The sequence below is a fragment of the Vigna radiata genome, chromosome 8 (assembly GCF_000741045.1).
Source record: "Vigna radiata var. radiata cultivar VC1973A chromosome 8, Vradiata_ver6, whole genome shotgun sequence".
Lineage (NCBI taxonomy): Eukaryota > Viridiplantae > Streptophyta > Magnoliopsida > Fabales > Fabaceae > Vigna > Vigna radiata.
The window spans coordinates 41,654,821-41,664,891 of NC_028358.1; the positions used below are offsets into that span (position 1 = coordinate 41,654,821).

The 10,071-nt window shown below is 35.2% G+C and overlaps 2 protein-coding genes across 3 annotated transcripts; both read left to right on the forward strand.

Moving 5' to 3' along the window:
- Positions 1–217: 217 nt before the first annotated feature.
- Positions 218–4,950, forward strand: LOC106769688 (homocysteine S-methyltransferase 3). 2 transcript variants are annotated; one of them, XM_014655409.2, is made up of 7 exons: positions 219–490; positions 2,737–2,793; positions 2,877–3,103; positions 3,353–3,482; positions 3,718–3,921; positions 4,370–4,441; positions 4,692–4,950. In XM_014655409.2, the coding sequence occupies exons 1-7, from the start codon at positions 311–313 to the stop codon at positions 4,845–4,847; spliced, it is 1,026 nt and encodes a 341-aa protein (XP_014510895.1). In that variant the 5' UTR covers positions 219–310; the 3' UTR covers positions 4,848–4,950. The 2 variants fall into 2 exon arrangements, with proteins under 2 accessions (XP_022641387.1, XP_014510895.1); XM_022785666.1 differs by lacking the exon at positions 4,370–4,441 and having other exon boundaries at positions 218–490.
- Positions 4,951–6,662: 1,712 nt separating this feature from the next.
- Positions 6,663–8,755, forward strand: LOC106770665. Its single transcript, XM_022784836.1, has 5 exons — positions 6,663–6,827; positions 6,904–7,029; positions 7,144–7,835; positions 7,911–7,992; positions 8,075–8,755. The coding sequence occupies exons 1-5, from the start codon at positions 6,663–6,665 to the stop codon at positions 8,240–8,242; spliced, it is 1,233 nt and encodes a 410-aa protein (XP_022640557.1). The 3' UTR covers positions 8,243–8,755.
- The last annotated feature ends 1,316 nt before the right edge of the window (positions 8,756–10,071 follow it).

Genomic DNA, 10,071 nt, shown 5'->3' on the forward strand with positions numbered 1-10,071 from the left:
TCAAAATATTTTTGAAGATCGTGGTTAAAGTGTTGACTGTTATAAACTCATAATTAAGAATATTAAAGCGAAAGTTTGTAAAATAGGAACTTAATTACTCTGACATTATGCGGTTGTAGGCAGGGCGAAAAATGAGAATCAATAAGCTATTGGGGTTATAATTGTAATTTCCTAAATATTCTCGTGGAAGCAGAATCGCGTTGGATATAAGTTGGCACCTGACAACTTCTTTATCATCCAAACCACAAAAACCTCAAAACTCTCTTTTGTTGTTCATCTTCGATACTAAACATATTCACGCGACAGTGTGATGGGGTTCAAAGGGAAGGAAGCGTCGTCGTTTTTTAGGGATTTTCTTGACGAGTGTGGTGGCTCCGCCGTCATTGACGGTGGCTTTGCAACTGAATTAGAACGTCACGGTGCAGACCTCAATGACCAACTTTGGAGTGCCAAATGCCTTGTTAGCTCATCATCACATCTTGTCCGAAGGGTACTTCTTCCTTTCTTCCCTTCTTTTTCATCTTTAATTACTCGTTTAATTTTTCTATCTGTTCTGCTCTTAGTTCTAAAATTTGCATTGTCATCTCAGCAACCTTTTTCTCTCAATGCATGTTTGTTCATTGGTTACCACGGCAACTAGATTTATTTTGTAATCTTGAATCTTGATTTTAAGATGTTTCTGCCGGCATAAAGATTATTATTTCTGTGATTTTTCCCAGTTGTTCATAAAAGGAGAGGACAAAGTTGTGTTTTGAAAATACACGCTAAGAAAATCATTATTATGAATAGAAGCTAAGATCATATTATACATTAGTGTTTTATATTAAAATATTAAAATTATTTAATTGAAATATGAACTATCATTTCCCTGCCCAAGACCTACCTCAAAATGAAAGAGCAAAGAAGATTACGACAGAGAAAAGACCGGGAACGAATTTTCTATGCACACGTGGCAAACTATAGTGTCAACGTGTTATGGTCTAATGGGTTCTGGCCTTAAGTGTAAGGCATTTCAAGAGACAATAATTCTATTTTTTTTTTAATTTTTTGAAACATTTTTAAAATTTAAACAAAGTGATTTTATATAAAAAATATTAGAATTTTTTTATGAAAATTTTGATTTAATTTATTTATTTTATTGAAGCTTTAAATATATATGCTTTGAATATGCAAGAGAATTAATAAAACAAAATTCGATGAAATATTATCTCTTACACCTTTTCAATTATCACTATATCGTAGCAGTATTTTTCTTTTGTAAAAGGTGACGCATATTGATGTTAGATACAATATTGTGTGCAAATGGCTAATGAAACTAGATACTAAAAAACTGTCTAAGCTTTATTTAAAAGAGATACTTTTTAAGAATTTAGAATAGGAAACTTTTATTTAGCTATGAAAAGAATAAAATCTTTTATGGTTTTTATTGTGTTCCAGTGTGATTTCCAATATCTATTCACTTTATATGATTATATATTTCACACTATTTCTCGTGTTTTTAGAATATAAAGTAATATTTTTAAGAGACTTAAATGGTTAATTATACTAAAAAAATGTTAAATTTTAATTATCTGAAAGGTTAGTTTTATCTAACCAAGAAAAGTTGTTTTGGATGATGATGCAGTAAATTAATAATAAAAAGGGTACATAAAAGTTGTGAACATAAATTACCCTGTGAAAGGAAAATGAAACTGTGAAAGCAAAAGAAACTTTGTCTATTGTGAAATGTTAACAATTTTATTTGGTTTGATCTTGATAAGATACACCAGACTTTCATAAAAGATAATCACTACTTTAATAAGAAGGACCTTATCTCATGGATGAGACTGACATGTTTGCCTACGTGTGATTTCATTACAAACCAAACAGTTTCTTCAAAGAAAATCATTACTAAAAACCAAAATACTAAAGCTACAATTTACAATATTTATTAACTATTTATATTCTATTAATGACTTAATAACTAATGTTATATTGCTCTTTAATAGTATATTTTTATTTAATAGAAATTAAATTGCCATACTATAGTTGTGCAGAAATAATACGACAAATTAATAAATAAAGAATTTCATTCTCTTTTTTTTTTTTTAGTTTTATCTTTTCTCCTATTTTCAGAAAATCTCCAGAAAAGGAAATAAAGTCCTGGCATGAACACCCTGATGATAATTCTAACTTTTTGAAAAGTAATTCTCTCGATTTTATATATATAAAAAATATGTGATATATTCATTTCTATAACTGTGTTCATAAAAAACGTTATTATAATTTGATATTAATATAAAATATTATACTGTAGTACAAATTCACGATATTTTTTATTATTTATATGAAATAAAAAACATACTAACAATGTTTCTTCCTTTTGTATATATTATATTTATCATTATTTAAATTCTTTAATATATCAATTTCACTACATAGTAAGTATTTTTTAAATAACATATAAAATATTTTTCTATCATACGTTATGTAATTTAAATTTATATTTTTTTTCCAACTAAAAATATCACACTCATCGAAGTGTGGGAAGTAAACAAAAAAGAAAGAATAATTTTCCATGAATTCTTCCTAGTTAAGTGTTCTATAATTGTTTTTCCTTCTGTATTTACCTTTCCTTTCAACCAGTCCCATACGAGTTAAAGGAATGGGGGAAAATATAATAGAAGCGTTACTTTAGTTTGTATATTACTAAATGCTCTTCAATTCAATAATTTCAATTGGCCTAACGTGTGACAGGTTCACCTAGATTACCTCGAAGCAGGAGCAAACATAATATTAACAGCATCTTATCAGGTAATTATCATCTCAAGCTTTTTTTTCATCCCTACAATGCAACATAACTTTAATTTTGGCTTGTTTCTGGGGTTGGGGTGCAGGCCACTATTCAAGGTTTTGAGGCTAAAGGGTTCTCTAGAGAAGAAGGTGTAACTATGCTCAGAAGAAGTGTAGAGATTGCACGTGAGGCTCGAGAAATTTATCATGATAGGTGTACCAAAGATTCTTCTGACTTTATGAGAAATGAAAGATATAGGAAACGTCCCATTTTAATTGCTGCTTCTGTGGGAAGCTATGGAGCGTATTTGGCAGATGGCTCTGAATATGTGTGAGTGAATAAAACCAAGTTTGTCAAAATATTCACCAAAATTGGACTTGTTTTTACTTTCAATTGGTATTCTTTGTTTTGTTGAAGGAAAAATGCTTTACCATAAATTTTAGCAACTACTGAATACGTGTTTACTGATTGTATATGAATTAAGATGAGAATTTTCATTATGGAAGTAAAAACTGCACTTCAAAATTAAAGCGATATATATGACCGGAGTCTATACTGATTTTCTGTCTCTCTTCACAGTGGGGACTATGGTGATTCTGTTACTGTCCAGACACTGAAAGATTTTCATAGGGAAAGAGTAAAGATTCTTGTTGATGCTGGAGCTGACTTAATAGCCTTTGAAACAATTCCAAATAAGCTGGAGGCACAGGTATTTTATAAAATCCCTGGTGGTGAAGTAACAATCAAGCAGAGTCACCTGTTCGTTGCTTTATTTTTATATCCTGCAAGACTGCACATGTAGGAATCTGTAATGGAGTGTGCAAAATGCTGTCAGTTATCATTTACTAATATGGTAGAAAGTTGTAGACTACCATTGCAATTTTGTCTTAGTTTCACCTTATTTTAAGCAATGCTATTGATTTTGTTTACAATTTGATATATAGGCTTATGCTGAACTTCTCGACGAAGAAGGCATAGAAACTCCTGCGTGGTTTTCTTTTAGTTGCAAGGATGAAAGTAATGTGGTTAGTGGTGATTCTATCTTTGAATGTGCTTCAATAGCTGATTCATGCAGACAAGTTGTTGCAGTTGGAGTTAACTGTACTGCTCCTAGATTTATTCATGGATTGATTTCATCTGTTAAGAAGGTGCGACTTTTGTTTAACACTCTGCACTACGCTATCAAAATGTGCTACTTTTCTATATTGTCTTGAATAACTTGAGAGAAACAACTAATAGTTGGCCTTCTAATCCATAGATTATATAGTTTTAGGAATATGCTTCCTGGTTTCCAAGGTTCATGTCACCCATCTACCGTCAGTTTTCGAATTCTTCAATAAAAACAAGAATGTTAGAGTGTCAATGATAAAAGAAATACAAGTAGAAAGTAGTTCATTGAAAGGAAAACATTTGCTTTTCAAGTCATGGGACCTAGTATATAGGGTATAGGAAATGTTTTTTAACTAGTGTATTAAAGATACTCATTACTAGCAAGACCTTATACACTATTCTCAATTTAGAAGTGTTAATTGCACTTTTACATTATTTCCATTAACAGCTCACTAATATGATTTTTGTAACGCTCCTTTTTTAAAGGCAACAAGTAAACCAGTACTCGTATATCCCAACAGTGGAGAGACTTACATTTCAGAGAGCAACCAGTGGGTGGTGAGTTGCTATATCTCATTACTGACCGTTATAATTCACCAAGCAGACCATCAAAATATGATTTGAATGCAGTTACTGAAAGCAAATTAACACAAATTCTGCAATCATTTGACACTTTAGTGGTTTAGACAGAGCTCGTTTTTGTCGAACACCACAATGTGCTATTTAAGATAAATCAGATCGGTAAGAATTCGTAGATGTAATTCTAGTTTATTATCATCAGATTGATAATCTGAAATTTATCTTGTAGAAATCAAGTGAGTCAGAGGATGATTTTGTACCCTACATAAGCAAGTGGCGTGATGCCGGAGCTTCTCTTTTTGGTGGCTGCTGCAGGACTACTCCCAACACTATCAGAGGCATAGCTGAGGCAATATATGGGAAAGTTCAAGACAAATGTATATAACTGTTGAAGTATCTTTTTATCTGTGTAATGAAAAAAACTATAATAATCCAAACGAGATGTCTAACTTTCTGCCTTAAACTTCCATTTTCTTTCTTGGTATGCACTCATTTTTGCACAATAGCATAGAGAACTTAGGCAGGAACAAGTGATCTCTAATTTCTGACTAGTAGATTTAAAAGGGAAGAATCAGAAATTCTAACGAGTGAACTTATTTATGTATCCTGCATTTCTTTCTTGCATGCTTATTTATGTCTTCCTTTGAAATTCCCATTGTCAATAACGAAACCTTCTAAGGATGTGATACAGAAGCAGAGAAGCCAGCAGGGAAATTATCAGTTATCATGACTCATGATAACCTTTCCATATTTAATATGGTAAATGATCTCATGCACAAAAATTAGTAAGCCTTTAAAATGAGATATTGGAGTCTAGAAAAATGCCTAAAAAATATTGCACATAGAAACAAAGAAACCAAGAGTCGTAAAACTTTGAAGGCGTTATTTTATAGTTTTACACAATGTGTGTGAAATCGCAAAATACAAGGAAAGGATGTCTGTGTGCTTTGACATAAAACAAAAGCGAAATGATATTTCAACACCCTTATTTGACACTACTTTGACACTGGACAGGTGTCAGTGTGTCATTGGGTGATTTTCTTTTAAAAAATATATGGTTTTTAATTCTGAAGGAAGGGCAAAGTTGGAATGAAATTTTGATTATTTTCAGTTTCGCGGTTTCTTTTCCTTTTCTCGGTGCTTTTGATGAAACAGGGCTTCCTTCGTCTTCGTCTCTCTCGGGCTCTCTCCTCTCGGTCTCTTCCAATCGACCATTGTGTGGCTTGAAAGTCGTGTTTTGTTCGACCATTGCTGTGTGGGTGTGCGTTGAAAGCCCTATCGGTGTGCGTTGAAAGGCGTATCTGTGTGCGTTGAAAGGCCTGTGGGTGCGTTGAAAGCCCTCTCGGTGTTGGGTGCGTTGAAAGCCCTGTGTTTGTAGTCGTTTCGTCTCGTCTCGTCTCGGTGTGGTGTGGGTTTCGTCTCGCCAACACCTTTTGCTGCAGTGGTGATTTTTTTGAATCGCCCTTTGTGTGTGCTTCGTGGTGCTGGTGTGTGGCGGCAACGTTTAGTTTGGTAAGTGGTTTGTCGCTTTCGTCTTCTTCTGTGGTTCATTAAGTTGTGTATCATTGTCAAAGTGTAACGATGTTGTGGTAAATGTTGTTTTGGTGTAGGTGCAATGGCAACCCAAAAACCAAAAGTAAGTGTTACATTGGATGTAAAAATTGGTTTTTTTTTGGCATGGGTATTGGTGATGTTTTGGTTTAATGCATTTGTTATTTTTTGGAATGATTTGTAGTGGCGCCTCCGTGTATCGATGAAATCGGCACCCGTGATGGAAATGAATAGTTTACTGAGAAACTGTCATATAGAGCGCATTAGGATGACACCTTTTCATTGGTGCGTAAAGATGATGAAACCTGTGCAAGTGAATTTGAAGTTGTTGAAGTGTATGGTTAGAAGATGGGTTGGTAATGCTTTGAGTTTTAGGGTGAGTCAACAAGTAGTTCCTTTTACTACTTTAGATGTATATATGACAACCGGTTTAGGAATGGGTGGGCTAAATGTTCCTCTAGAGGAGTGTTTAGTTGGATCCCTTGGTCAGATGTTTGATCCGAAGACCACAACGAAAAAAGATTTGATTGAACGATTTNGCTTGATTGTCAACGATGAAGAAGTNGATGTTGACGTAGTGTGTAGGTTATACATTTTGGTAGTTTTAGTAACTTTTTTGTTGCCTNGGCAATCTANNTATNTCGCAAACATGCCTTTTGGTGTTTTAGACGANTTAGATAGTTTGTGTTTGTATGACTGGGCGTCCTGCGTTCATAACCACCTAGTTCAAAGCTTAAATAGTTCAAAGAAGAAGATAATGTCGGGAAAAATAAAGCATCAACTCAGTCTTAGTGGCAACGTGGCTTGTTTGCAGGTAAGATGTTTTACTGAATATTTATTATTTTAAGCATTTTACAATTTGGCTAATTGTTTGGTTTTGATGATTTAAGGCATGGGCGGTGGAAAGATTTTCTTTGCACCGGCACACAAGTCACAGGAGGTTCCCACGGATTAGGAGTTGGCAACCGTTAAATGCAAGGAAGAAAACAATAAAAAAAATATTGAGGACCGGAGACGTAAGTATATTGAACTCTGTTATAATTTTTGGTTGGATATATTGGAGTAATGTTGATGTTTGTTGATGGTTGTTGATGTTTGTTCATGTTTGTTGATGGCTGTTTATGTTACAGTTAAATCTTGATTGGTATGTAAGTCGTATCGATCGTAATGATGCTGAACTGCGTGTTGCATTGGGTATTGATGACATTGGGTTGTCTAAAGGTGAAGAATCAAAGGAAAATGCATCAATGATTCAAGAATCAGATGAGGAAAGCACAGACACTTGCACGTGGCTAGCAGATGCTGATGTGATATTGAAGAAGACCAATTTTGAAATAGCGTCTATTCATCGTGAGATTTCTAGGCTAACGAAGGAGGTAATGAACCTTCGTCAATTTCCAATGCAAAACGAAGAAGGTAGATTCGGTGAACCTGGAGAAGGAGTTGGTGCAGGTGACGAAGATGTCGATGTTGGAGAGGATGTCCACCCTTTAGGGGAAGAAGTACCGGCAGGTGGGGATGAAGAAGAAGTTGGGGCAGGTGACGAAGATGTGGTTGTTGGAGAGGATGACCACCCTTTAGGGGAAGAAGTACCGGCAGGTGGGGATGAAGAAGCAGGTGGTACACATGAGGAAGCCGGAACCTCCGAGCATCGTCAGGAATTTATTGAAGTCGATGATGAAGTGGACGATGTTCCGGAAGGATTGGAACCGCAGGTTGTTGTCCCTCTGCGTAGTTATGCCGGTTATCCTAGTGTCTCCGACGTCGATGTTGATCGTTTGTACCTTGCAGTTTCTAATTGGGACACTAAGAGAAGAATTAGGTAATTGATTTGATTTTCATAATCTTTTTGTGGTAGACAAATGTGTGTCAGTTAATAACATGTGATTATTTTCAGAGTTGTGTGTGAGATGATGGGGGCGTTCTTGGACACAAATTCTATGCGGACTTTAGGACCGCGTAAATATGTTGATAACTTGGTAAGTGTTATGTTAGATTTNTTAATTGTTAGTTATGTTGTTTTTTTGTTGATTGAAGGTTGTGCCATGTTTTGTGTTGTAGGTGGTGTTATTTGCTACAACGATGATGTTGCAAAACCAGAGAAAGTTGACCGGTGTAGTCAAGAGGCTCATTTTCAATTTCATATATGCGGTACAGAAACTTGGGCACAGGGAACCCTTTTTTTGCACACAGGGCACCAACTTTGTTTTTTGTGAGATTTTGACTTGAGGTCATTGGTGGTCCTTGGATATTGATTGGGAGTAGTTAGGGGAGTGTTGGGGTCCAAGTCTCCCACCCTGGTTGGATGGTTTTGTTGGTAGATAGTCATAAGATCAATTTCATTGCAAAACAGCAGCTGGTAATCGTTTACAAGGCTGTGTAAACGATTACGCGAGTGAAATGAGGAATTTGTACAGAAACTTGGGCACAGGGAACCCTTTTTTTGAACACAGGGCACCAACTTTTTAAACACAGGGGACCGAGCGTAATTAATGTCATAGATAGAAATCATTTAAATGTGAAAGCAAAGTCCAACATCCAACATTGGTTTAGGATATCTTAATGCATAATATTACAAAATACAGGCAACTGAAACATACAAAATATGGAGATTAACTTGTTAAAGTTGCCATAATAGCATCTTACAGTTATCCATAGATAGTAAAAGTTCATAAGCCTAACAGAAATACATAAGAAAAGATAGCATAATTTGACTAATTGGTGGCTGGTTCTGTGGACGTTGATGGTTGGTCAGTTGGACGTGGTATGTCAGATGGTGGTGGAATGTGAGATGGTGGTGGAATGTCAGATGGTGGTGGAATGTCAGATGGTGGTGGAATGAATTTCTTGAGGATTTCATGGACATGCTTGTTGTTCTCTGCCCACATAGGTAGGCGGATGACAGGTTTTGCTGTTTGCTTGACCAGTTCAATGGTTGGTGGTTCAATGTCAGCCGGAAACATCTTGATGACGTTGCGATGCACTATACTGAGGTACTGCTTTGCCCAAGATACATGTAATGATGGTACCTGTATGACAACACGAAGTGAGTTTAAGATTCATCAATATAGTATGTTATAGCTTAGTTGATGTTATTTTGAGATAGTCCTCTTACAAGATTCAGTACCATAACCGAGCCAACACCAATATGATTCCCAAATTCAGGATTTTGCAGAACTTTCTTGTGCAACGAAGCCTGCATTGTGCCTGACGGATCCTGTGCAGACATAACCCATCATTAGTTGGGCTTAACAATAAACGTTTACAAACCTACACAGAATATAATAATACCTTGATTGTAAGTAGCATGTCTCCCAAACCGTTAGGTTTGCATTCTTTCAATAGGCAAGCAACAACTGGAAGTACCCAGGANTTTTTTGCCTCTGTAAGGGAGTTCAGGTTCTCCATTTTTCCATCAGTTACGAGTTCTGCATTTGTCAAAGGAGCTTGATGAACATAAAACAACTTATAATTACAAAATGTTTATGTGGACAAACATGATTTACATGTAAGTCGTACCATGGTGTTGGATGAACATTTCAGCCCATATCCACGCATTGGAATTGAAATCTCTTTCAAATGTGGCTTGAGCAACTTGATGAGCAAATTCTTGTGTGGATTTAGGTTCTTCACTGCTTAATCTATTCAACATAGCAGCTTGAACATTGCCTGCTGGGCCAGGTATTAGTGATGCTGATGAATCACATTTCTTGAAGAAGGAATGNAGGACATCATCATCATACACAAGGTCTTCCCAGGCATCCATCTTAGTCGTTGCTTAATCTGCAAGAAAAGTGAAANCACACAAGTATGAGAAGACATGCAGGGAGAAAACATAAATAATTGTTATAGTAAATGACCTTACAAATATGCTGAATTTATTTCAATGATCATCGTATTGAGGATTTATATATAGAAATTTTTTCATATATTTTTGATTAAAATTAATGTAAAAGAATTTGTCATCTTCAGTCAACCTAATATTTTAATTTTTTCCCTTAATGGATGGATCATTTAATGACAGAAACTTTATGGAGTGAAGAGACTTTTGCTTTTTT

Excerpts from the sequence above, each read along its gene's own strand:
- LOC106769688 (XM_014655409.2), top strand. The coding sequence starts at position 311 with ATGGGGTTCAAAGGGAAGGAAGCGTCGTCGTTTTTTAGGGATTTTCTT. Across the intron at positions 2,794-2,876 it reads TATTAACAGCATCTTATCAG|GCCACTATTCAAGGTTTTGA; the intron begins GTAATTATCATC and ends GTTGGGGTGCAG. Across the intron at positions 3,483-3,717 it reads CAAATAAGCTGGAGGCACAG|GCTTATGCTGAACTTCTCGA; the intron begins GTATTTTATAAA and ends TTTGATATATAG.